The sequence below is a fragment of the Salvelinus namaycush genome, chromosome 4 (genome assembly GCF_016432855.1).
Source record: "Salvelinus namaycush isolate Seneca chromosome 4, SaNama_1.0, whole genome shotgun sequence".
NCBI classification, from domain to species: Eukaryota; Metazoa; Chordata; class Actinopteri; order Salmoniformes; family Salmonidae; genus Salvelinus; species Salvelinus namaycush.
In genome coordinates, this window is record NC_052310.1 from 66,804,502 (window position 1) to 66,819,598 (window position 15,097).

A 15,097-nucleotide genomic window follows, 5' to 3' on the forward strand; every position below is an offset into this window, starting at 1 on the left:
AATGTACAGTATATCTCATTCAATTATTTAATCATAGCTAGTATGCTGGCATCATCAGGTTACTATACAAATGGGACAATTGAGGCCATAGAACGTATTGACTAGGTTTGGTAGTGTTAGTCTGCACATTTCATTGTATATGTGTTTGTGTGTCAGTGTTACCAGCGAGCTCAGTCCCTATGCGTGACACAGCGACCCAAGCCAATCATGTATCTAAAGCTTCAGGCCAGATCACGTTTAATTAATTAGAGAGACAATAAATGAGACAATCAATGGTCAATCGTTCCATCTGTTTGTGTCGAGCAAACATCTTTTGGAATGTGACCTATACACAGACAAAACACAGATCTTATGATCCCACTAAAGAATGATAATTTAAGTTTAGGCATAGGGGAGAGTGGGGTACATTGAGCCAAACGGGTAAGTTGAGCTACCCTTGTTTCTAGGAGTATATACACCAAATTAATAATTTGACCAAATATTTAAGAAGAGGTTATCATTTCATGGAGTTTGTGAAGGAACCAACCAAATGGAAAAATTGTTAAACAAGTTAGGAACAAAAAACAGATTTTCAGCAAGTCAAATTAATTCATTGTGTTAGAGGTTTCATGATGCTTGTATCTAAACCAAAGTAGATAATTTTACAATTTTTCTATACATAAGTTGGGGTCTCCATAAGCTTCAATATGAGGTCCTAAACATAGTATAAAAGTGCATCCTGAGCTAATATAGTCAAAATGTTGGCCTTGGGGTAAGTTGAGCAAATATATGTTTTTTCTTCCAAGGCATTATCACTGGAATATTAAAAATATATATATATTTAACTATGCAGGTCAGTTAAGAACAAATTCTTATTTTCAATGATGGCCTAGGAACAGTGGGTTAACTGCCTTGTTCAGGGGCAGAACAACAGATTTTTACCTTGTCAGCTCAGGGATTCAATCTTGCAACCTTTTGGTTACTAGTCCAACGCTCTAACCACTAGGCTACCTGCCACCCCAATATGAGGTAACAACAGGGCCTGGCCTATGTTAAAAGTGTTTGTTAGGTGTTAAGCCTGTGTTAAAAGAGGCTGAACATAATTACAAGACAACATTCAATTGTGAATGTGTTGAATTAAGTGTTTGGGAAGTAGAGATAGACATTGTTTTAAAATTGTAGTGGTAATATTTAATTCTGTACAGAAATGTGTAGGCAGGCAGGTTAATTTAGCTTGTCCCGCGGCTCAACTTACCACATACGCAGGGTAAGTTGTGCCACGAGACCACTTTTTATGGACAAGCTATGTTTTCAAAACGGTTATGTTTACATGAATGCTGATTATTTCCAGGGATACACAACACGCTGAATGTAGATATCTTTGTTAGAAAGAATACTATATTTCCCTTGACGGAGTGATACTGAATTTTAAAAATGGCTCAACTTACCCCACTCTCCCCTAAGGAATAAAATGGATTAATGTTAGGTTTAGGAAAGAGTAAGGTTAAGGTAAAGATAAGATAAGATAATGACTTTACTTTCCCCATTAAAATTTTGGTTGCGGCTCTGTGCATACATAACACATAATCGAAGATAGACAAAGGAAATATACAGACAATATATAGGGTTAGGGAAAGGCATAAAAATGTACATTGCCACCATTCATCTTCTGCCGGTTAAACATGCACTGGCTTTAATTTACCCCAAGATCCCACAAAGAACCAAACTTTAACATGATAGTCCAGCAGAATATAATCAATGGCTGGCTGCGGAAGCAGCAGCAGTAGCAGTCAGTGGTCCAGTATCATATCAATGTTGACCTTAGTCTATTCTGGCTGTCCTGGGGTGATTATTGATTACGTATGATGAACCTGTCAAAGTCAATAACCATCCAAGCAGGAAGTCACATTGTCTTTTGGGTTTTTAATTAGGCTTTTAGGAGAGCAGAGAGGAGAGGGGGCAACATTGTCTGGCTGGGATCCCAAAGAACAAATTCCTGGTCGGCAGAGAGTGCATGGACTTTAACCATGTGGGCAAGAAGTACTCTGGGATGGATCTCAGAGACAGCTCTCCTCTTTTTTCCCTCTCCTATTTTATCCCCTCTCTTTCCTAATGTGTGTTCAGATACACATTTTTGTGCCAGAACTTGTTTAACAGAAAATACACAATAAACCCATTGGTTTTGATTATACATTTTGCACAGGAGTCTTAAATCTGGCCAATCATCAACACTAGCATCCTATTGCCACAAGAGGGTAGGCTCACTTCACGTCAAACACAAACCGTCTGCTGGTCTGTATGATCGAAAGGAGTCACAGCCTCATAGCCTCTGTGCTATCTAACTCTTGGCATCAATCAACATTAGTCCTTGCGTTCGTCATGGAAACAGTCTGAAGATAATGATGTCCATCTGTGAGTCCTCACTAGATAAAGAGATCCCTTCCCTTCGCCCTGATGATAAAGTAATCCTCTGTATCTTGTCTTGACTGTTTGAGTTTGTGTGTGTGTGTGTGTGTGTGTGTGTGTGTGTGTGTGTGTGTGTGTGTGTGTGTGTGTGTGTGTGTGTGTGTGTGTGTGTGTGTGTGTGTGTGTGTGTGTGTGTGTGTCTGATTGCTTGTTTTGTCCTTTTTAAACCCCTGCTAACTCAATCCGTGTTAATGAACTAAATACTAAATTAATTCTGTGTACTGTAAGATGTTCTTATGTAACCAATCACATTAGTGTATGTACACATTGTAAGTTAACAGATGAATTCATTCGCACAGCAAATCAGCTCATTCCACCTAATGGCTCCCTATCAGCCAGAGAAAGCACTTCTGTGACAATTAATTATTTACCCTCAAAACCCACTGAAGACAAGAAATCCGTCCCAAAAGTAGGGTTTTGATAATACCAGTATCGCGATATTTGATTTTCCATGTAAAATATTATGTGATATAAGTTTTTTTTTTTAAGCCTCTGGATGACAACATAATGATGTTTGTTTACAACATTAGGGCTGTTTTCCTAAAGAATTAAAAAATACTTCATGTTTTGTTTCCTTGCCATGATACCACTGTGTATCGTGATACTGATGTCGTCACAACCCTGCCCAAAAGGAAATACATTTTAGCAGACACTCTTACCAGTGCAATTAGAGTTAAGTGCCTTGCTCAAGGGCACATAGAAAGATTTTCCACCTAGTTGGCTCTGGGATTCAAACCAGCGATGTTTCTTTTAACTGCTAGGCTACCTTATCCCTATATAGAGCCCTGGTCAAAGGTAGTGCACTATATAGGTAAGGCATTTGGGACACCATCAAGGTATCTGTGAGTACATTTTTATGGGACGTGTCAGCCAAGAGGAGTGTCATTGCAGTGGTATGAGTCTGATAACATGCAGGAACCAGCACTGTAAACTCTAAGGCTGCATCTCAATTGGCCCCCTATTCCTTGGACAAGGTATGACAGCAGGCCTCTGGTCAAAAGTAGTGCACTATATAGGGGATAGGGTGCCATTTGGGATGTCGCGTTACTGCATTATCACTCAGATAGGCCTTAGCTAGGAACAAACAGAAAATAACTCAGGTATTAGGAGATAAAGCTCGTCTTAAAGGGATAGTTCCCACAAATGACAAAATTGCACATTAGTTTACTTACCCTGTAAGCAGTCTATGGATAAGGTATGACAGCAATCCATGCTTTGGTTAAGTTTCCCTGGCAGTGGTTGGCACTGTTCCCAAACATGTAAGCACTTGTAAATAGTGCCAGGGGAACTTAACCAAAGCATGTATTGCTGGCATAGCTTGTCCATAGACTGCTTACAGGGTAAGGAAACTAATATGTACTTTTGTAATTTGGGTGAACTATCCATTTAACCTTTTCCAGGACATTTTCCAGCAGGACATCAAGTTTACATATTCATGTCCTCCCATACGGTCACGACTCCCGCCGAAGTCGGCTCCTCTCTTTGTTCAGGCGGCGCTCGGCGGTCGATGTCACTGGTCTTCTAGCCATCGCTGCTCCACCTTTCATTTTCCTTTTGTTTTGTCTTGTTTTTCCGCACACCTGTTTTACATCCCCTCATCACTCTACGTGTATATATTCCTCTGTTCCCCCATGTCTGTGTGTGTAATTGTTCGTTACGTGTCATGTGTGACGCTTCATGCTAGTTTTTCGCCGGGTCTTGTTTGGAACCCGTGGTATTGTATGCTGTACATTATTTGTGTGACGAGTGCGCTATTCGCTTTTGCCTTTGTGTCGTTACGCAGTGTCGTTACGCAGTTGCGTCTGACTGTTTTCCTTCTGCCAAATAAAGTGTGCCTGTTCACTCATCTCTGCTCTCCTGCACCTGACTTCAGTTAACCAGTTGTGCACACTGTTGACACATACTACTTATTCCCCAGTTTCTCTCGACAGATGTCTCTCGACATCTCTACAACTAGCAGAGCAAAGTCTACTTATTCCCCAACCTCTACGATTATGTAATAACTTGTCACCATACAACAAAGGCTCAACAAACAGGCCCTGATTTTTTAATTTTTTAATTTTTATTTAACCTTTATTTAATTAGGCAAGTCCGTTAAGAAAAATTCTTATTTACAATGTTAAGAACAAATTCTTATTCATCACTCTGATTATGAAGGCATCCTACACCGAAACCTAAGCCTAGATTTATTGTGTCCGCTGTATTTGGCTTGGATTGACTAACCGAATACAGCAGACACAGAAATGCAGTTTCAGAGAAGATGTAATGTCACGTGTCAACCTCAAGGCCCGGCCAGCGAAACGATTTAAAATGGCCCCTATGTTATCTACAGTAGGTTAAAAAAACAAACATTTGGGGGGTTTTGAAAAAAATACTCCTTGAGTTATTAAAACCAGATATAACCTACGTAGAAATGACAATGGTAACAGCATTCATTAGCTTGCTAACAATCACTGAAATGAAAGCTAGACAATGAATGAACATACAACATTTAAAAAACAAAACCATTTGATGGCAAAACAAAGGCTTCAGTCTTAGAAACCATCAGGCATTGTTTTATATAATGTACTCTCTTATAGTTTTTACTTGACATTTTCCTTAAAGCTACACTAAAGACATTTGTTTTGGTAAACATCTGAGGGATGGGGCTGTAGAGACGTAACCATACACATTTATAGACAGATCTATGGACTGACTATCCATGAGATTGAAATAATAGTTTTAACCAGAGCCATATACAGTGCCTAGTGAAAGTCTACACAACCATTGCACTCATTACACCCATTGTGTTCTCATTATGCTGCCTTAAATTATATCTAAAAAAGGGATTAAATCTACACAACCTACTCCACATTTCAAAGTGAAAGAATATTAAAACCAAGATGTCTATATATATTGTATTTTCAAGTATTGAATCTTATTCGAAATGATTCACCGCTGTAATAGCTGCCAAAGATGCTTCCACTAAGTGTTAACTCTGGGATGTGAAAACATACACATTCATTATTTTGTGTTAATTTGGAAAATGTCCTATCATTTTTTGTTCACTTTGAAAATGTGGAGCAGGTTGTGTAGATTTGTAGGGAGAAAATTCAAATTAATCCCTTTCTACATTTAATTTCAAGGCATCAAAATGTGAACTGATCAAGGTGTATGTAGACTATTTAGATGGCTCTGGTTAGAACCATGTTTTGAGTCTATTCATTGGTTGCACCTCCGTTACACGGTTGTGCCATTATTGTGAACGTTCTAAAAAGGTCTCAACCATAGGGGTACGAGGTAGTTGAGCTAATATGAGCATGTAGGTAGAGGTAGACGTGACTAAGCAATCAGGATAGATAAATAACATAGTAGCAGCAGCATACATGAAGACTGTAAAAGTGTGTGTCTGTGTGTGTGTGTGTGCACGTATGTGTCAATATGCATGTGTGTGTGTTTTATGTGTGTGGGCATATGTAGTGTGTGTGTTATGTGTGTGGGCATATGTAGTGTGTGTGTGTGTGTGTGTGTGTGTGTGCGTGTGTGTGTGTGTGTGTGTGTGTGTGTGTGTGTGTGTGTGTGTGTGTGTGTGTGTGTGTGTGTGTGTGTGTGTGTGTGAGTGTGAGTGTGTGGGTACAGTCCAGTGAGTGTGCATATAGTCAGGGCAAGAGAGTAAGTACAAATAAAGGGTCAATGCAAATAGTCCGGGTGGCGATTTGATGAACTGTTCAGCAGTCTTATGGCTTCGGGGTAGAAACTGTTCAGGAGCCTTTTGGTCCCAGACATTGCGCTCCAGTACCGCTTGCTGTGCAGTAACAGAGTGAAAGTCTATGGCGTGGGTGGCTGGGGTCTTTGACAATCTTCCCGGGCCTCCCTCAGACACTGGCTGGTATAGAGGTCACCAGTTCTCAAGAGAATCTTCATAACATTAAGACGCAACTTGCAACCCATGAATACACTGTTTACAATTCAATTATTTGCAGACATTGGAGTAATATAAGCTTATATTTTGGGTTTAATAAAAAAGTAAGCCTATCATAACCCCTCAATTCAGTCTTGGTTTTAACTTAACAGCCCTTCACTGACATGAAGGTAGGCTTAAGAGTGCATGGTGGGTAGAGGAATTGACCGACAAATCTATGGATATAGCAGCTTATAGCCTAATTTCGTCTGTCAAACAGGTAGGTCTACCTCTTATTTCTAAACTAGGAAGAAATAGGCTCCAACACAAAGCCCTCTTGTTGTTAGTAAAGTCTAATTAAAATGAAGACGGTTGAAATTATGGCTACTCGAATTTGCCTACTTTCAGCTGTGCATTTCCGATTGATTGTACCGCAGCTGCTGCTTAAAGTTTCAGCATCACAATGTAAGTTATTTGAATCTGGCTTATTGTGAGGTCAATAACTCTGATAAATAGGCATACATCATGGGTAAGAAACATATTTTTATTAATAAAATAAATTATAGTAGTAGCAAGATATCAAAGTTGACCTCGGTCCTCCTTCTCATCTTTGTGCTCTCCTTCTGAAACTGAACAGAACATAGGTTATAGGCTAGTCCGCACGCAATAACGTTTTTTTGGACTAGGCCTAATCAACATTAAAAAAATCAGAAGAAGCCTTTGATTCCGTAGGCCTGCCAATGTAGGCCTAAACAGCACAGCCATTGGTTAGACAGCACACAAAACAGTTATTGATCAGCAAGAGCAGAGCAGGCCGATGCTCAGGGTTGGAATATCCATTGCCGTGTGTAATTCAGCCTAGTTTTCTTTACACCATCCCAGCAGCTACGTTAGAAATATAACTTTGCTCTGTGCTTCTCCGAGCATGAACTTTGTAGCCTATAGGCTATGGATCATTTGATTGAAGCCACACAAAGTAACCACTTGATATTGTGCGCCCAGTGGAGAATCAGAGATTAGGAGCTGCATTGGGTATACATCGATATATAGCCTAATAAGTACCTAATTCTAAAACACTGAGAAATATAGAATGTCATCAACTACAAATGACATGACCCTCCCCTGGACTAGGTTTAAAAAAATACTAAACCCTCCCCTTGACTGAAATTGAAAAAGTGTGACCCTCCTCCATTTTCCTCCAGGTACCCATTATGTACATTTTGATCCATCCCTACGTTTTTTTGCGATGATGTGCTATTTGGTCGATTCACCTTTCTTGGTTGAATGCACTTACTGTTGCTTTCGCATCCCTCCTCCCTCATGTAGACTGCAAAGCCAGTCAAACATGAACAAGAAACATGTACCTACATATGTATGACAGCTAGTAGTGGGCTAGTAGTAGTCTTGGTCTTGAATAGCACAGAGCATCTGCTCTTTTTTATACCCATTTCTTCTGGCTTGATTGGTCGCCGTTGCGGAGGGTGGGAGAAAAGGGAAGTGGGCAGGGCATTCGAAGAGGTAAGGAAAGCTCATTGGTAGTTAATAGTAACAAGTACAAAATATAGTAAGAGAGATACATACAAGGGTTGGAGTAGCATAAAGTAAAAGGTAATAAAATATCAAATAATAATTTTTAAAATTAAAAATTCTAATACTTTTATTGACCAAAACCCAGTGGGTTCAGTTGTAGGTTAGGAACTGTTCAGTGTCTTGTCTTGAGGTTGCATTTGGGGAAGGGTAGGGTTGGGGTTTGGATACAGACCCGGTTTAGAGTAAGGAGTAGGGTGAGAGTTAGGCGGTGTTCAGTATGGTGGAGAGAGGGGTGTCTTTGTAGTATTGCTTTTTCTATTGTTTTCTTCATTGATTGCTTTGTGGATGTATTTCTATCCCAACAGGTCCAGGCACTCGTTGATTGTTTTCAGACCGGAGATTTAGTGAAGGTAGGTGACAGGTATGCATCTACGGAGGTGATAGGCCACCCGTATTGCTGTGTTCTGGATTATTTGTAGCTTGTGTTTCTGTTGTGTTGATTCGGTTATCCAGGCTGGGGAGGAGTACTTGAAGACAGACCTGAAGCAGCTTTGGCACACTTTCAATACCATTTGGATCTTCTGGGCATACATTTACTTGTCGTAGGTAGTTGCGGAAGGCTTGTACTTTTTTCTAGATTTTTCTCCAGGAGCTAGCAGTTTTGGACTAGGACTGGTGTTGTGTTGTGGACCTCATTTGTATTGAGTCTTTTTTATTTTTTGCCAAAAAGTGCGGGGGGGGGGGGGGGGTTGGAGTCTTTGTCCAGTTGATAGTAGAATGTGGACCATTACTTCTGCTTGTGCAGAGTGAGCTGGTGTTTGATGTGGTTCTGGAGCCAGTTGACTTCTGTTTTAGGGTGAGGTGATCTTGTTTTAATGAATTCTCTCCTTAGTTTACATTTCTCTTTCATGAGTTTAATGAGGTGTGGAAGCTGTTGTGATGGTGGCTTGGTGGTGGTGAGTGGTATTGTATCCTCTCTGGCCTGGGTGAGTCTCTTCCCCAATCTATCTGCCAGCTGATCCTGGTGGTCCTCTGGGGCGTCTGTGATGTTATGTGTTTTCCTTAACACACATTCTCTGAATTGTTCCCAGTCAACCTTTTAATAATCATGTATCTTTTTTGGGTTAACCTGAAGGACCTGCAAGGAGAAGGAGGCGAGAATGGCGAGGTGGTCACTCCCTACATCACGGGTAGGCAACCCTGTTTCTGGAGTTCTGCAGGTGCTGCAGGTACTGCAGGGTTTTGTCCCAACTAGGTGATCAACACACATGGTCTTCCAGGTTGGTTAAATCAAAAACACAAAGTGCCTGCCATACATTGTGGCTGACAGAGAAGTTGAGGAATTTTCAGGCCATGTTGGGAGAACAGAGGATGAGGTTAAGGATGTCGTTGGAGGAGTTATTGATGTGGATGTGGGTGGGTTCATCATTGTTGAGGACGCTGACTTTCCTGGAGTGGTTGGTGGTATTACAGTTCAAATATGTGTGTTTTGCATTAAAATCTCCCATGATCAGGGTGGGTTTGTCAGTTTGGGTCTGTTTCAGGTAGGCAGTAGACTGATGCAGCCACTAGTTTGGTGCGATGGTTGATGTTCATTTTGGCTGCTACATATTCGTTGTTGGCTTCTGTGAGGTTAAACGTGATTTCATTGTATTCAATATCTTCTCTCACCGTGACAGGTGTCACTAAGTAGCCAAGTGATCATAGTGTCCAGGGGGCAGCAGTAGATGAAACAGGGAAGCCGAGAAAGTAGTCACCACTACGCTAGCACGCGGGCAACACGGCGTTTAAAGTTAGTAGCCCGGGGCTAGTAGGAGCGTCTGCTCCGACGGAGGCCGGTTGAAGGCACAGCGGATGGAGTATTCGTCGGCAGACCAGTCGAGGTGGTGCGGCGGGGCGCCGTGTCGACAGAGGATCCAAGCCAGATGGCGAAAGAGGTATTGTAGAATTTAGTTTGCTAGCCGGGAGATGCGCCTGGCTCACGGCTAACTGGTGCTAGCTTCGTGGCAGGGGCGTTAGCCACTATAGCCACTCGGTAGCAGCGGTGAGTCCGGGTGAGCAGCTGAGTAGGCCGGGAGGTGGGCCTCAGGGATGTCTTCGGGTACTGGGTGCCACGGTGGGTGCTAGCTAGCTGTGAAGATCAGAAGTAGTGGTCCAGGGATTACGGCAGGAATCCGCCGTTGTAGTGGAGAGACAGTCCAATACTGGTAGACTGGTGAGTATTATCCAGGCTAAAAACAGGGCTGGTATCTGTGCAGAAGGTTAAAGCCGCTAGCAGTGGCTAACAATGACTAAATAGCTTGTAGCTAATTAGCTTGTTAGCTTCTGGTGGTTCTTGAATGTGTTCTAAAATGTGTTCTAAAATTTAAAATAATAGAGATTCCGTATCACATTGGGTGAGGCAGGTTACCGGAAGGTATAATCGAATTGAAAATGGAAAAGAGTGAAAATAAAATTGAAATATATACAAAAAATAAGAAAAATAAGAAAGTACACGAGAGGACGAACAAAAACACGTCTTCACTGCTACACCATCTTGGAGTTTTCCATCTTGAAAACTTTCTGCAGCATTGAAGGTCCCGAAGAACAGAGTGAATTCCATAATCTTTAAATGGAAGAAGTTTGTAACCAAACTGAGCAATCTGGGGAGAAGGGCCTTGGTCAGGGAGGTGACCAAGAAGCCGATGGTCCCTCTGACAGAACTCCAGAAGATCTCTGGGGAGATGGGAGAACATTCCAGAGGGCAACCATCTCTGCAGCACTCCACCAATCAGGCCTTTATGGTAGAGTGGCCAGACGGAACCACTCCTCAGTAAAAGGCACATGACAGCCCACTTGGAGTTTGCCAAAAGGCACCTAAAGGACTCTCAGACCATGAGAAACAAGATTCTCTGGTCTGATGAGACCAAAATGAACTCTTTGGCCTCAATGCCAAAAGTCATGTCTGGAGGAAACCAGGCACTGCTCATCACCTGGCCAATGTCATCCCTACGGTGAGGCATGGTGGTGGCAGCATCATACTGTGGGGATATTTTTCAGCAGTAGGGACTATGAGACTATTCAGGATCGAGGGAAATATGAATGAGGAAAGAATAGAGAGATATTTGCTCCAGAGCGCTCAGGACCTCAGACTGGGGCGAAGGTTCACCTTCCAACAGGACAACGACCCTAAGCACATAGCCAAGACAACGCAGGAGTGGCTTCGAGACAAGTCCTTGATTGCCCCAGCCAGAGCAGAGCTTGACAGAGCAGAACCTGACAGAGCTTGAGAGAATCTGCAGAGATGAAATTGGAGAAACTCCCCAAATACAGGTGTGTCATACCCAAGAAGACTCGAGGCTGTAATCACTGCCAAAGGTGCTTCAACAAAGTACTTAGTAAAGGGTCTGAATAGTTGTGTAAATGTGAAATTTCTGTTTTTATTTCTTAATACATTTGCAAAAAAAAATGTTAACAGTTTTTGCGTTGTCATTATGAGGTATTGTGTGTAGATTGATGAGGGGGGGAAAACATTTAATACATTTTCCAAGAAGGCTGTAACGTAACAAAATGTGGAAAAAGTGGAGGGGTCTCAATACTTCCCGAATGCACTGTACAAGGTAGATAGATTTCAGCGATACAGATTGAATACAGCCCTTATTATGAATAGTATTATTTTTTATTGTTATTATTGACGATAATATGACCGCACCTTTACCAATTAGCAGAGACACACATTTTGATTTATTTGACAGGGACAGTGCTTAGTAATCAACATTTCAGTGTTCATACCAATATACATAAATGTGACAGAGTTAGCAAAACAGCACATCTTGGTCTAGTATATTCCCTTCAGTTAATGCTTGTTGTGTTGTTATTTCTTCTAGAAAAACAGTCATGGGTACCCGGAAAAACCTTAATCTCTGTTCTCTTCTCCTGTACTGCAGCTTCTCCAAAGTTGATCTGACCTCAGATCAGGTTGAAAAGGTACTCCCTGTTCACCCACGACTGGGTATCCGCGCATGACTCCAACACCATCATTAAGTTTGCTGACGACACCACGGTGGTAGGACTGATGACCGACGAAGATAAGACAGCCTACAGGGAAGAGGTTAGTGTGTTGCCAGGACAACAACCTCTCCCTCAACTTAAGCAAGACAAAGGAGCTGATCGTGGACTACAGGAAACGGAGGGCTGAGAATGCCCCCATCCAGATCGACGGGGCTGTAGTGGAGCGTGTCGAGAGCTTCAAGTTCCTTGGTGTCCACATCACTAAGGAGTTAACATGGTCCACCCACACCAACACAGGTGTGAAGAAGACACGACACGACAACACCTCTTCCCCCTCAGGAGTCTAAAACGATGTGGCATGGGCCCTCAAATCCTCAAATAATTATACAGCTGCAACATTGAGAGCATCTTGACTGGCTGCATCATCGCTTGGTATGGCAAATGTTTGGCATTCGACCGCAAGGCGCTACAGAGTGTAGTGCATACGGCCCAGTACATCACTGGGGCTGAGCTCCCTGCCATCCAGGACCTCTATACCAGATGGTGTCAGAGGAAGGCCCTAAAAATTGTCAAAGACTCCAGCCACCCAAGTCATAGACTGTTCTCTCTGCTACCGTACAACAAGCAGTACCGTTGCACCAAGTTTGGAACCAACAGGACCCTGAACAGCTTCTACCCCAAGCCATAATACTGCTAAATAGTTAACAAAATAGCTAAACGGACTATCTGAATTGACCCCTTTTGCACTAACTTTTTTGACTCATCACATACACTGCTGCTACTGTTCATTATCTATCCTGTTGCCAAGTCCCTTTAACCCTACCTATATGTACATATCTACCTAAATTGCCTCGTACCTCTGCACCTCAACTCAGTACTGGTACCCAGTGTATATAGCCATGTTATCGTAACTCATTGTGTATTTATTCCTTGTGTTATAATTGTTTTCTTTTTCCATGTTTCTCTCTGCATTGTTGTTTACGAAGCATGTGACCAATACAATTTGATTTGATTGATATGAGGGAATTCGAATGGAAATAAAACAAACAATATTAAAAAAGAAACAATGGTAATAGGTATACAAATCAATTTCTGATCAAAATCAGAAAAGGTGGTTTGGAAAACGTTTTTAGTGCTCAAATTTAAGAAACATATAGAATTCATCCAAACTGTTTCTAAAACAAGTTTCACTCAAACAGCTACTGCGTGCTTCGTAGAGGAACTCTCTGTAATGGATAGTAGACATGTGACTGTCTTGCTCTACAGCGAAATGCCACAAGCAACTCAAACTGTCAATGGCCCAGAATGTTCCATGGTCCAACATGCACGAAAAGTGTTGAAGATCTGATTGACTATGCAGCTTTAGAAGCCCAACTCGATAGAATTGTCTTTATGCCCGTACCAGATATGACCATTATCTATTAGAGAATCAAGGACCTGCAAGACTATACAAGGGCAAAGGTTAATCTGCAATGATATTGGCTGGACTATAATATATGTAAAGTACAATGATGTCATACAGAAATTCCACTATGTAAAAAGTTTGTACTTTACCTTCTACTGCAGTGGGCTAAATCAGGGCCACACAGTGTTTCTTGGTAGTCTTAAACAAATCTACTTTGAAACAAAAGTATACACTTCACACACATGGTTATGGGCTTAAAAAAGAAAACACCTGTGCCATGTCAGATATAGAGTTGAAATGCATAACATTTTGAATTTGCATCCCAATATTACACTTTATATACATCACAGACTGAAATATCACAACATCGTTTCACATAGAAACACCAGATTTTCGGCAGGTTTTTCAAAATATTGAAAGAAATTAACATTCCACTAGAGGGTGATTAGGTCATTTAACTGCAGGACAGGGCTACAAGTAGAAAATTAAACAATGGCCCAAAGCCATTACTTATCTCAGCACCCCCTGCAGCAACTTGCCCGAGCCCCCCCCCCCTTCCCCCCCGCTTCTCCTTCCCCAAGTCCAGACAGCTGATGTTCTGAAAGAGCTGCAAAATCTGGATCCTACAAATCAGCTGGGCTAGACAATCTGGACCCTCTGTTTCTAAAATTATCCGCCTAAATTATTGCAACCCCTATTACTAGCCTATTCAACCTCTCTTTCGTATCGTCTGAGATCCCCAAAGAATGGAAAGCTGCCGCGGTCATCCCCCTCTTCAAAGGGGGAGACATTCTAGGCCCAAACTGTTAGACCTACAGTTGAAGTCAGTTTACATACACCTTAGCCAAATACATTTAAACTCAGTTTTTCACAATTCCTGAAATTTAATCCTAGTAAGAATTCCCTGTCTTAGGTCAGTTAGGATCACCACTTTATTATAAGAATGTGAAATGTCAGAATAATAGTAGAGAGAATTATTTTTTTCAGCTTTTATTTATTTCATCACATTCCCAGTGGGTCAGAAGTGTACATACACTCAATTAGTATTTGGTAGCATTGCCTTTAAATTGTTTAACTTGGGTCAAACAATTCGGGTAGCCTTCAACAAGCTTCCCACAATAAGTTGGGTGAATTTTGGCCCATTCCTCCTGACAGAGCTGGTGTAACGGAGTCAGGTTTGTAGGCCTCCTTGCTCAGACACGCTTTTTCAGTTCTGCCCACACATTTTCTATAGGATTGAGGTCAGGGCTTTGTGATGGCCACTCCAATACCTTGACTTTGTTGTCCTTGAGCCATTTTGCCACCTTTGGAAGTATGCTTGGAGTCATTGTCCATTTGGAAGACCCATTTGCGACCAAGCTTTAACTTCCTGACTGAAGTCTTGAGATGTTGCTTCAATATATCCACATCATTTTCCTGCCTCATGATGCCATCTATTTTGTGAAGCGCGCTCCAGCAGGTATATTGCACTGGTCATCCCCAAAGCCAACACTTCCGTTGGCCGCCTTTCCTTCCAGTTCTCTGCTGCCAATGACTGGAACGAATAGCAAAACATCTCTGAAGCTGGAGTCTTATGTCTCTTATACTTCTCTAATTTTAAGCATCAGCTCTCAGAGCAGCTTACTGATCACTGTACCTGTACACAGCCAATCTGTAAATAGCACACCCAACTACCTCATCTCCATATTATTACTACCCTCTTGCTCTTTTGCACCCCAGTATCTCTACTTGCACATCATCATCTGCACATCTATCACTCCAGTGTTAATGCTAAATTGTAATTATTTCGCCTCTATGGCCTATTTATTTCCTTACCTCCCTACTCTTCTACATTTGCACACAATGTA

The 15,097-nt window shown here is 41.7% G+C and overlaps 1 protein-coding gene across 1 annotated transcript in view; it reads left to right on the forward strand.

Moving 5' to 3' along the window:
- The first annotated feature begins 737 nt into the window (after window positions 1-737).
- The window catches only part of gpr142 (G protein-coupled receptor 142), a 54,279-nt gene continuing 39,919 nt past the window's right edge, over window positions 738-15,097 (forward strand). Inside the window, 1 exon segment of the mRNA XM_038990891.1 lies at window positions 738-751. Coding sequence (XP_038846819.1) covers window positions 738-751 — 14 coding nt within the window.